At 42.6% G+C, this 12,503-nt stretch overlaps 1 protein-coding gene and 1 long non-coding RNA gene across 3 annotated transcripts in view; one reads left to right on the top strand and one right to left on the bottom strand.

Moving 5' to 3' along the window:
* The window catches only part of DLG5 (discs large MAGUK scaffold protein 5), a 469,022-nt gene that overhangs the window by 402,720 nt on the left and 53,799 nt on the right, over positions 1–12,503 (bottom strand). For both annotated transcript variants that reach the window (XM_029609514.1, XM_029609515.1), the window contains exon 4: positions 2,312–2,455. In XM_029609514.1, the coding sequence (XP_029465374.1) occupies positions 2,312–2,455 (144 nt within the window). The remainder of the gene's footprint in view (positions 1–2,311; positions 2,456–12,503) is intronic.
* On the top strand, positions 3,629–7,159 carry LOC115095584. Its single transcript, XR_003857822.1, has 2 exons — positions 3,629–3,702; positions 6,911–7,159. It is a non-coding gene; the product is annotated as an uncharacterized LOC115095584 (long non-coding RNA).

The raw sequence follows: 12,503 nt of genomic DNA, 5'->3' as shown, positions 1-12,503 counted from the left end.
GATCCCAGACGGTGGAATGGGTATCGGTGATTCCTCATCATCCGACGATAATGGAATCGGAGTAGAAGGCACAGGTGCTCACGGTTCCATCGATGGCAGGGCATTGATCAACGCATCCGGTTTTCCCAGTAGTGGTGCGAGGGCTATGGGAATCGGATCGGGGACCGGTACGGGTGTTGACGGAGGCTGGAAGCCCTGAAGTGCTTTACCGATGGCCTCTTGGATCATCCAATCCAATTCCTCGCAAAAGCCTGGGATGTGGAACCCTGGCTCCGGAGTAGGAGGCAGCACTGGCATAGCCGGAGGGTCCACCGGTGAAGGTGGAATCACGGATCCCTGCAACACTGAAGGTGGGGGGGGAATGCCTTGGTGACCCGGTCACAGAAGAGAATGGAGCCTTTTCTGTACGGGGCTTCTTTATCGGTGGCTCTATCGACGCCGATACCAAGGACTTGCCTGGATCGGCGGACTGAGCCTTCCGATGGCGGTGTCAATGCTTTTCACAGTGATCCCCTCGGTCCTTTTCTTGAGGAGGCAAGGAGGGAATCGACACCTTTGGAATCGTCGATGCTGGTCGTGCAGCAGCGGTGTCCCAGTGCTGGCGAGAGGTCGATGGTACCGGCTCAGACGAAGTCGAAGCTATCGATGGAGTCGGGGTTTTTAATTGAAAGAGAAACTCCATTTTCCCTAAACGAGTCTTACGACCCTTCGGTGTCATTTGGGCACATTTGGTGTAAGTTAGGATATCATGGTCGGACCCCAGGCACAGAACACAGACCCCGTGTGGGTCAGTGATGGACATTGTTCGAGTACAGTCGGGGCACCGACGAAAACCCGCCATGACTCAGACAAAAATTTAGCCGTGGTGCGGTCAATGGCCAGTAGGCCTCGAAGGAAAAATTCAACAGGAATTGACCACAAGGGTAAAATCTTACCTTTCGACCACGGAGTATGGATATCGATGGGCGGACCCCTATGGGGTAACATTTTTTTTTAATTTTTGAAGAAGTTCCGTGAGGAAAATTCCTGTCAGGAATCTCAAGAGAGCTCCTAAACCCGCGTGGCTATTGCTGCGCGGAAAAAAGAAGACTGAAGGGGTCCCCCCTGCTGGATACAGGGTTGGTGCTGTGCTGGGAATGCCCAGAAGGTGCCAAAGTTCTAGAAACTTTGACAAAAGTGTTCCGTGATTGGGCTCCATCCTGATGATGTCACCCATACATGAGGACTACCATCCTGCTTGTCCTGTGAGAACAACACTGCTACTGAGCCACCGGCCTGGCTCAAACAATAGGTTAGTCCTAACAGAATTTGACTGCTACCTTATTTTACATTTTGTGACTTGTAACCCCTGATTTCACATGGTCATGACAAGAAACAGGTTGTGTTTAACATCTACAATGGACAGCTAGAGCTCATCAGCTGGTGGTGGTTTCTAAACAGAAAAGGATCTTCAATTACACTGTATGTTCACCGAAATATCCATGGATTTGGAAAACAACCAAGGTTTCAAAATCTACATACAACTGTTATGCATGATAATTTACTAACATGGGTAACACCTTTTTTTCATTTTTCCATCGCAAATACTTGAAAATACTCAACCTTCAAGAAAAGACTCAAGACCTGGCTGTTCAGGCAGGCTTTTCCTAACTCCAATATCATTTAACTCCTAACAATCATCACATCACCATCAACATCACTATTAGCTACCTCTTACAATGTAATTATATGTAATTAGCTGGTTTTCATTTTTCCTTTTCCTTCTCATTCCAAGTTCAATTTCCTTGTTACATGTAACTGCTATTTCCGCACTATTGTTCAAGTTTAAGTTTATTTTGCACTCCTGTTTCATGTGAACCAGCATGATGGGACTATTGTCTTGAATGTTGGTATATAAAAAACTTAAATAAATAAATAAATAAATAAATAAATAAATAAATAAATAAATAAATGAAGAAAGAAAAGAAAAAGATAGGCGTGGGCTTGATGCAGGGAAGGGGGCTCTCATTTTATATCTATTACATGGAAAGGAATAAAAAGATACATAACCAATTATTCTTTTCTCACCTCATTCTTACAGTAGTTGCATATAATTTCCTAGATTTTTTTCTTTTCCACCAAAATTATGATCACATTCACTAGCATAATCAGACCAAGTGTTAAAATTGTTTAAAAAGTTCTGGACATTAAAAATCAATACAAAACTTATATAAGAAAAACAATGTTTATCAAATGATATAGTCAAACAGCTAAGTTTGTTGCAATCTAACATCTTCCACCATAAACAGGGGCTTGAAGGTTGCTTACTTACTGATAAAAATCTGCTTCTTTGGCTGCTTCTTCACATCTTTTCAGTGTCTTAGTGTGCTGGTTCTGTAGAGACTGGAGATCAGACATTGCCTTTATGCACTGGATTTTCAATCTTTCATAATCATGGTTTGGTTTTGGACTGGGCCTGTTGAGGAAAAGGACAAAAATATTAAACCAGACATGAAAGCATATGTATTCATCTAATTCTCACTAAACAATGTTCATATGAAAAAGAAAAAACATGTGCAAACTGACTTGCATTACTTTTGTGATTATATTTGTCTGTACCACAGATGAAAATCATGGCATAACAATTTTAAAAGGATGCTTAGTTTCTGATAATATGAACCAGATAGAAGTCATAGCAAACAATCATTAAGGTTTAACAATTACAGGAAAAATTCATGGAACCAGATTCAAATTTGGCAAACACCCCAAAATAATTTAAATTAAATATTGACTACAGTAGTACATATAGTTTACAGTGAGCATCTTTTAACCAGCAGAGTGCCTTCACACCTCATACTTTTTCATATTCAGCTATCTAAAAGATACAAATCAAAATGCATTAAAGTAGGAATTTGTTACACTGGTCTATACAATATACTCTACACTTTCATCATCAAAGAACAATTATGTATTTTTCGCTCCATAAGACGCACTTTTTTTCCCCCAAAAGTGGGGGGGAAATGTCTGTGTGTCTTATGGAGCGAATATAAAAAAAAACTAAAAAACTAACGACAACCCCCCATCCTCATGACCCCCCCGCAAGACCTGCCAAATTAATTACCTACAACCCCCCACCCTCCTGACCCCCCCAAGACCTGCCAAAAGTCCCTGGTGGTCCAGCGGGGGTCCAGGAGCGGTCCGGGAGCGATCTCCTGCACTTGGGCCGTCGGCTGCCAGTAATCAAAATGGCGCCGACGGCCCATTGCCCTTACTATGTCACCGAGGCTACCGGTGCCATTGGTCGGGTCCCTGTGACATGTAAGGGCAAAGGGCCGTCGGCTGCCAGTAATCAAAATGGCGCCGACGGCCCTTTGCCCTTACTACGTCACGGAGGCTACCGGTGCCATTGGTCGGGTCCCTGTGACATGTAAGGGCAAAGGGCCGTCGGCTGCCAGTAATCAAAATGGCGCCGACGGCCCTTTGCCCTTACTACGTCACGGGGGCTCCCGGTGCCATTGGTCGGGTCCCTGTGACATGTAAGGGCAAAGGGCCGTCGGCGCCATTTTGATTACTGGCAGCCGACGGCCCTTTGCCCTTACATGTCACAGGGACCCGACCAATGGCACCGGGAGTCTCCGTGACGTATTAAGGGCAAAGGACCGTCGGCTGCCAGTAATCGGATCGCTCCAGGACCCCAGCTGAACCACCACGGACTTTTGGCAGGTCAGGAGGGTGGGGGGTTGTAGTTAATTAATTTAAAGGGTTGGGATTTTTTTGGGGGGGGGGTACCCACAGAAAGAGAACGATAACAGTTTTCTGATCTGGGGAGTGCACAGAAATGGCCCTCCCCAGACCCGAAAACGAAATGGGGACAAAAAAAAATGTTATGCACTCTCCTAATTTGCACATATAAAGATTTCTCACGGATTATGGGACATATGAAGACAGATTTACTGTGATAATAGTCCAGCAACCGTCACATTGCACTAGTGTATACCTGGTAACCTATAAGAGCTAAATGCTTCTTTGTGCAAAAGAAGCATTAGTGTATACCTGGTAACCTATAAGAGCTAAATGCATCTTTGTGCAAAAGATATAAGCTTGCACAAAGAAGCATTTAGCTCATATAGGTTACCAGGTATACACTAGTGCAATATGACGGTTGCTGGACTATTATCACAGTAAATCTGTCTTCATATGTCCCATAATCAGTGAGAAATCTTTATATGTGTATATTATCTTTTCTTTTCTCACATTAAGAAGTTTTCTTTGATTTTGTATTCTCCCCTACTTTGCTCCATAAGACACACAGACCCCCAGGGACAGAGCAGGTTTAGCACACCACTTTTTCCCCCTCTCTGAATCCTAGGTGCGTCTTATGGAGCGAAAAATACGGTGTATATAAATATTTAAAACATTTAAAAATATAAAAAACCAAAGTCTTTATTGCATAAGCCTTCACATCCTTTGACTCAATTCTTGGCGTAAGCCCCTTTTAGCAGCAGCAGCAGCCATGAGCCATTTAGGATAAGTATCTTCCAAATGTATACAGGCGGATGATGATGCCGTTTTTGCCCATTTTTCTTGGCAGAAGAGCTCAAGCTCTTTCAAGTTGGCAGAAGATTGTCTGTAGTCTACAGTCTAAGTCTTGTCACAGATTTTCTACTGGATTCAAGCCTAGACTTTGACTGGGCCACTCTAGGCCATTCCCTTTCTTCCTGCTCAGCCACTCCATTGTTGCTTTTGCTGTGTGCTTAGAATTATAGTCCCACTGAAAAAAAAGTGATTCATCACCCAGTCCCATGTCTGTGACACAGTGGAAGAAGTTTTCCTCCAAGATATGTCTATACTTTGCAACATCCATCTTTCCCTCTATCTTCACAAACCTTCCTGTCAGAGCTGCTGCAAAGCATCCCCACAAAGCTTTACAGTAGGGATGGTGTTAGTAAGGTGATGTACTGCATTTGTTGTATGCTACACAAATCACGTAGAATTGAGACCAAAATGTTCCACCTTGGTCTAAGACCAGAAAATCCTTCTCCCACATGTGTACAGTGTCCCTAAGTGTTTCTTTTCAAATGCTATGCAGCATGTCAGTGGTGGCTTCCTTGCCATCCTCCCGTATAGGCCATGTTTGTGGAACAATGGTGAAATAGTTGAAGTGTCAGCATTTTCCCCATCTTGGCCAGAGACATTTTTTTTAAACTAATCTGAGGCCTCACAGTAATCTGCAGCAGTTTCCTTAACCCACAGCTACTGACTTTGGAGGGATGGTGGTGCCACACTGTTTCCATTTTATAATGATGGACTTGACAGTGCCCCAAGGGATATCCAAACACACTGGACATAAGAACATAAGAAATTGCCATGCCGGGTCAGACCAAGGGTCCAACACGCCCAGCATCCTGTTTCCAACAGAGGCCAAACCAGGCCACAAGAACCTGGCAAGTACCCAAACACTAAGCAGATCCCATGCTACTGATGCCAGTAATAATATTTAAAAAAAAAGCCTTAATAGGCAATACGATTTGACAATTAAACACAAAAAGACTTATCCACCACAGTTTATATTAATGATTTAAGGGACCTTCATATCATCCCCTCACTTTGATATCTTTTAGAGTCTTACGTAATGCTCCATCGATAAATTAAAGGGGTATTCTTTTAATCATTGGTCCAAATTTTTAACAATTGTTTTGAAAATTTTTTTAATATTAAGAAAGTGCACTACTTCCCCATTTTTTGAAGTTAATTCGTGCCCAACACGGTACCATGTTTCACAAAATGCTGCTTCAGGGGCTAGAGTCAGCATATATTCAATCCAGGGTATTTTTTCATTCAGTCCTGTTTTCCTCTTACTGACTGAAGGGACTACTCATCTCTTTTTCTTTCACATCGCGTTTTCACTCACCAGAGATTCGGCGTCTGGCAGGTAAAAACGCGATGTGAAAGAAAAAGAGATGAGTAGTCCCTTCAGTCAGTAAGAGGAAAACGGGACTGAATGAAGAAATACCCTGGATTGAATATATGCTGACTCTAGCCCCTGAAACAGCATTTTGCGAAACATGGTACCGTGTTGGGCATGAATTAACTTCAAAAAACGGGGAAGTAGTGCACTTTTTTAATATTCAAAAAATTGTTAAAAATTTGGACCAATGATTCAAAGAATACCCCTTTGATTTATTGATGGAGCATTAGGTAAGACTCTAAAAGATATCAAAGTTAGGGGATGATATGAAGGTCCCTTAAATCATTAATATAAATTGTGGTGGATACGTCTGTACTGATGCCAGTAATAGCAGTGGCTATTCCCTAAGTCAATTTGATTAATAGCAGTTGATGGACTTCTCCTCCAAGAACTTATCCAAACCTTTTTTAACCCAGCTACACTAACTGCACTAACCATATCCTCTGGCAACAAATTCCAGAGCTTAATTGTGCGTTGAGTGAAAAAATTTTATCCGATTAGTCTTAAATGTGCTACTTGCTAACTTCAAGGAGTGCCCCCTAGTCCTTCTATTATCTGAAAGAAATTCTCTTACAGCCCTTCCTCCAATCTACACCTTTGAATAATGTTATTGCAGAGTGCTTTTGATAGTTCCTTGTTCAGCATGTTTTGACCTTTGCTTGATTCATACAACAGAAACAGCTTGATTCTTCATCCAAGTGTATTTGAATGTGCTTGTCTACTGTGATTGGAGACAGGTTTTATTTAACTTATTATGGGCCTTGCTAAGGCAATATTTAACTGTAGCTAATATGAATTTACTATGACAAAGGATGTGAAGACTTATACAATCAAGACTTTTTTAAAATTCTTAATTACTTTTGGAATATTTCTATAATCTTTCACGATTATTTAAAGCATGTAGAATGTGTGCATCAGTGAAATAAACTCCTACTTCAATGCATTTTTTTTTGTATTTCTTAGACAGCAGAACATGAACTATTGCAAGGGTATGAAAACTTTTAGAAGGCACAGTAAAATGAAAAACAAGCCAACAGAAATACAGCCACAGCAGATTGAATTTTTTCAATAACTGTACACACTGCTGGATAAAGAAAACCTGCATATACAAGGAATGCAAAGCCAACATAAACTACATACAGATTTCAAATAAGGCATTAAAAAAAAAAGGTACAACTTACTTAACTATGAATAGACAGCGACTACCCCACACAGGCTCTTGCTCTTGGGAGCTCTTGGGAGCTCTTGCTATGCCAGCAAGATTGTCTTGATAGCGTACAATTTCTTTTTTTTTTTTTGTTAAGAATTTACAAATTTTCACCACATTATACAAGCATAACAAAGTCTTAGCCAAGGAGCAACATAATAAAAACTATTCAAAACAGTCACATAAATATGATATTGTGAATATCTTTTGAAATACAGAAGAAACGAATGTGATAGGAAGACTATCAGACCAGCAGCTTCGTGCAATCCTCATTCCTACATTTGGAGGGGTGTCCTGCCCAGCTTTGCCCCCCCTACAGCTCCAGCCCTGAGGACTGCATCTCTGAGGTCCTCCATCTTCCACGTACTTCATATCAGGCCTGAAACTGAAGAAGAGAACTGGCACAGAGGGTGGGTTTACCATCTAAGGGATGAGCCAAAGGGGGCTTTCCCCTTCAACAGCCATGAGTTTCTGTCCAGGTTTTGTTTAATAAGATATATAGAAGTAGCAAGACTGTGGTTGATGTTTAAGGGGCTCTTCCTACTAGTGCTGGTTTCAGTCAGGGCAGATATATTGGAATGGATATTGGTCTAAACATGCCAAAATGAAAAGGGATGGGTCAATTTTACCTTCATTGATTCATAAGATCAGAGATTTAGGCTTACATTATCCTTCTTTGAACACAGGATTAAATACAAGATCTGTGAATGGAAAATCTCCATGATTAATGATCTAATGCTAGATACGTGTTTAGATTTACTAGCTAGTTATTACTGAAACTTGGTTAAATCTATTCGGGGGGGGGGGGGGGGGGTTACTTTATAAGAACATAAGACTTGCCATACTGGGTCAGACCAAAGGTCCATCAAGCCCAGTATCCAGTTTCCAGCAGTGGCCAAGACAGATCCCAGGTACCTGGCAGGATCCCAATTGGTAAATATATTCCAAGCTGCTTATCCCAAGAATAAGTAGTGGATTTGTGCAACTGTATGTTAATAATGGTCAATGGACTTTTCCTATAGGAACTTATCCAAACTTTTTTTAAACTTATATTTTATTAATTTCAGTGACTACATCAAATATGAATCTCATATTTGTCAAGGAAAAAAGTGCAAAACAATAAGAAATAAGTGCAAGCAAAATAAAACAAACAAAACAAGCAATTATATGTACTAATACAAACCATTATAATGGGAGGGAGAACAATAAAGGCACGAGACAGGGCCCAAGATATACAATATCAATAATACATAAGGAAATAATACATAAGGAAATAGAAGCCTGAATAAGACCCCCTTCATATATACATAACATGCCCCCAAAGGGATATTTAGGGGACCTAAGAGGTAACATTACTCCTGGCATCCAAACCCCCCCACAAATGGATAGGATAAAAAAAAAGATAGTTACGATGTTTAACCCAAAGGGGACAACTGTCCCCTTTGGGTTTCTCTATCCAAATGAAAGGAAAACAATTTAGGAATTTTTTCTAGTATATTGAGCACTCAGACACTGATTTATTGCTAGGTGGACTGTCTTCTTATTTCTGATGTAAAATGTCCTCTAGATTTTTAGTCCGCAGGGACTATTATTCATGCTGATTCACTATTAACTGATATAGCTTATGATTTTAGGGCGACTATGGAAACAATGGGTTGCTCCCAGGTGATCTGCTTCATTTTTTTGAAGGGGTTAATAAACATGAGGATAAAGGTGAACCGGTAGATGTAGTGTATTTGGATTTTCAGAAGGCGTTTGACAAAGTCCCTCATGAGAGGCTTCTAAGAAAACTAAAAAGTCATGGGATAGGAGGTGATGTCCTTTTGTGGATTTCAAACTGGTTAAAAGACAGGAAACAGAGTAGGATTAAATGGTCAATTTTCTCAGTGGAAAAGGGTAAACAGTGGAGTGCCTCAGGGATCTGTACTTGGACCGGTGCTTTTCAATATATACATATAAATGATCTGGAAAGGAATACGACGCGTGAGGTTATCAAATTTGCGGACGATACAAAATTATTCAGAATAGTTAAATCGCAAGCGGATTGTGACACATTACAGGAGAACCTTGTAAGACTGGAAGATTGGGCATCCAAATGGCAGATGAAATTTAATGTGGACAAGTGCAAGGTGTTGCATAGGGAAAAATAACCCTTGCTGTAGTTACACAATATTAGGTTCCATATTAGGAACTACCACCCAGGAAAAAGATCTAGGCATCATAGTGGATAAAACTTTAAAATCATTGGCTCAGTGTGCTGCAGCAGTCAAAAAAGCAAACAGAATGTTGGGAATTATTAGGAAGGGAATGGTTAATAAAATGGAAAATGTCATAATGCCTCTTTATCGCTCCATGGCGAGACCCCACCTTGAATACTGTGTACAATTCTGGTCGCTGCATCTCAAAAAAGATATAATTGCGATGGAGAAGGTACAGAGAAGGGCAACCAAAATTATAAAGGGGATGGAACAACTCCCCTATGAGGAAAGGCTGAAGAGGCTAGGACTGTTCAGCTTGGAGAAGAGACGGCTGAGGTAGAATGATGACAAGCTCCAGTTTAGAGTGCTGCAAAGAAGTCTTGTTTTATAGCCAAAGTATGCAAATATATCAGGGCTTAATTTGTGGGGCAACGGCCTGGTAAGCAGTTCTGGCACTTCTTTTCAGGAGGAAGAGCAGCAGGAGTGTTCTGCTCCAGACCCCACCCCCACCTCTTCAGGCAACTTGCAGTGAAGAGGAGAACTTGAGCTGGAGCAAACAGAAAGGCCACTCTGCTCCTTAATTCAGCCCCTTCCCACCTGTTCCGACAGGGCAGAGGACGGAAAGGGGTGCTACTGAAGAAAAAACAGCAGACACAAAAAGAGTGTGAATTAGCATACATCTGAAACTTATGATCAATAGTGCCAGTGTCAAGAATTCAACCCCGACTTTAATGATTGATGCTACAGTTTACAAGTTTCAGACATGTGCTAAATCAACTCCTTTTTTTGTCAATTACCCAAGGTTTAATTTTTGATGGAAGAACCCAGAATGATATTCTATCAACCTTTTTCAGAATCCAAGGAAGTGGAGTAGAGCCGGCGGTGTAAATCACTTCTAACTCCCCTATAAAAACATGGAGGCACATATTTCTAGCACCCCCAGACCACAGAGGAGGCAAAGTAGAATGCGTTGGGAGCTGCTACCCTGAGATGGGGCAGACACATGGTCTTGATTTTTGTTCAATTTCTTGGCACAATTGAGTCCCTCAAGGAGGGAATGCGTGTCAGTCCCACTTTTTCTGCCGCTACTGGGTGTGTTGTCTTCCTGTCCAGGTTGCTGCTTAACATTTTGGCTTCCCAGGCCCTGCTGCCTCTGCCACAGGTGACCACACTAAGGGAGGGGTAAGGGGCGAGTGAGGGAATTGTTAGTAGGGGAAGGAGAGTGAATGACGGGATTGGAGGAAAGCAGAAAGAGTGAAAGAGGGGCAAGAGAGTGAGTAATGAGATGTGGGAGGTAAGAGTGAGGGGACAGCAAGTGGGAGAATTGGTGGGGCTGTGGGTTGGGTGGGGAGGAGAGAGCAAGTGAGGGGAACAAAGTTGTGGGGTGTGAGTGAGGAGATCAGAGGGACTGAGGTACAAGTGAGATAAGAATGGGGAGTAGTCTGTGAGGCAGAGAAAGAATGAATGAGAGAAGGGAAGAGATAGAAGAGTGTGTGTTGGGGAGAAGGAGAGAGTAAGGGAAGAGAGAACATGGTACTGCTCCCTTTCGTCTCCTACAAGGAGGCAAAAAGCAGGAGGCATTTTTTAATTCCAGACTCTCCCCTCTCTGTCCAAGGAGAATGAGGAGAGCCCGTGGTGCATGCCGGTCTGCCCCCAACCCCAAGGCAAAGTATAGCCAGCTGAGTCCGGTTCAAAGAGGAGGCCTGTGCTCTACTAGCCAAGAAGGAAGAGGAGGAGAATTGTTGAAGGAAATAATTTTTCAGAAAGGGAGAATTAGTGACCATCAGGAGAGGGGCATTCAAGAACCACCAGGGTTTGGGGCTGAGACTTGGGGGCCCTAGACCCACTTGAGGAATCATGGGAGGTGGGTAGGAGGGCTTGGGATGGAGAACCAGGATCACCAGAGCAGAAGGGGGGCAAGAAAGGGCCTCATTCTCTCCACCTTCCTCCACCTCCTTCTTACCTCAGTGATTCTTCATCTCGGCCCCCAAGGGTGTTCAACCCCAGTTGTCCTTCAACCTCCAGGGCTTACTGAACACTGGTAGGTGAAGAATGGTTGATGGTTAAGCACCGGTGTGTGCTGGGGATGAAGGATCACTGGGATGTTTTAATTTTGTTTTATTATTTGTGATTATTTGGTTGGTTTAAATTATGTTGTACATCGCTTTTTAAGCGATTAAAAATATTTTTAAATCAATTCAATGATGACAAAGAGTGTGGTTCATATCTATGTCTGTGAAGAGTGTGTTCATATAAGTGAGAAATTGTGTTTAAGTAGAGAGCTCATATCCAGCTCTGTCACAGTTCAAAGCTCAATGCTTGGACCCCAGGAGGGAAGGAAGTACTGGAGGAGCAGCAAGGTCCTCCTCCTCCTATTTTATGATAGGAGCGGGTGAGATTTTGGGGGGCCAGAGAGGGGGAGAGAGTGAATGAACCGGGGACTGCCATTGGGAGGGATGAAGGAAGGGAGTGAATAAACCAAGATTTGATGAGGCAGGGAGGGAAGGAGTAAAAGAACTGAGGATCACCATGGATCAGGGGATGGGAGGAAGGAATGAATAAGGGATTGGTGGGGAAAGGGAGTGAATGAATCAGGGTTCATGGGGTGGGCAAGGAAGTGAACTATGGCGAGTGGGAAGGGAACCAGAGTGAGTGAGAAGTGAGGTGGGATTCAAGAACCAAGGTGAATGAGAGGTGTGAGAGGGAGGAGGAGGAAGTGAATGAGAAGAGAGAGAGGATAGTGGGGAAAGGAAGTAACGGAGAGTAAGGGGATCAAAGGAGCTTTGGAAGGAGGATGAAGGTGTGATTATTTTCTTTTGGAGGGAGGGCTATGGTTCTTTCCTTCACCCCATCCCAATATTGCCTCTTTCTATTCTTACACCCCCCATCTCTGTTCCTCCCTTTTTCCTCCTCTTCCACCCCGTCCGCAATAACATTTTTCCCCACCTTCCCACTCCTGATCCCTTTCCTTATCCTCCCTAAACGGCCCATCCTCTTTCTTCCCTACAGCCTAACATTCCTTTATTTCCCTCCTCTGCAATCTCCTCTCTTCCCATTCTTAGATTCCTTCCACTCCTTCCTCCTCAACCCCAATCACTAAGATTCCTTTTTTTCTAATAAAGAACCAAATAAACTATCTGGATACAGGAAT

The sequence above is a fragment of the Rhinatrema bivittatum genome, chromosome 7, assembly GCF_901001135.1.
Source record: "Rhinatrema bivittatum chromosome 7, aRhiBiv1.1, whole genome shotgun sequence".
Taxonomy (NCBI): Eukaryota; Metazoa; Chordata; class Amphibia; order Gymnophiona; family Rhinatrematidae; genus Rhinatrema; species Rhinatrema bivittatum.
This window is presented reverse-complemented; position numbering and strand designations above follow the sequence as displayed.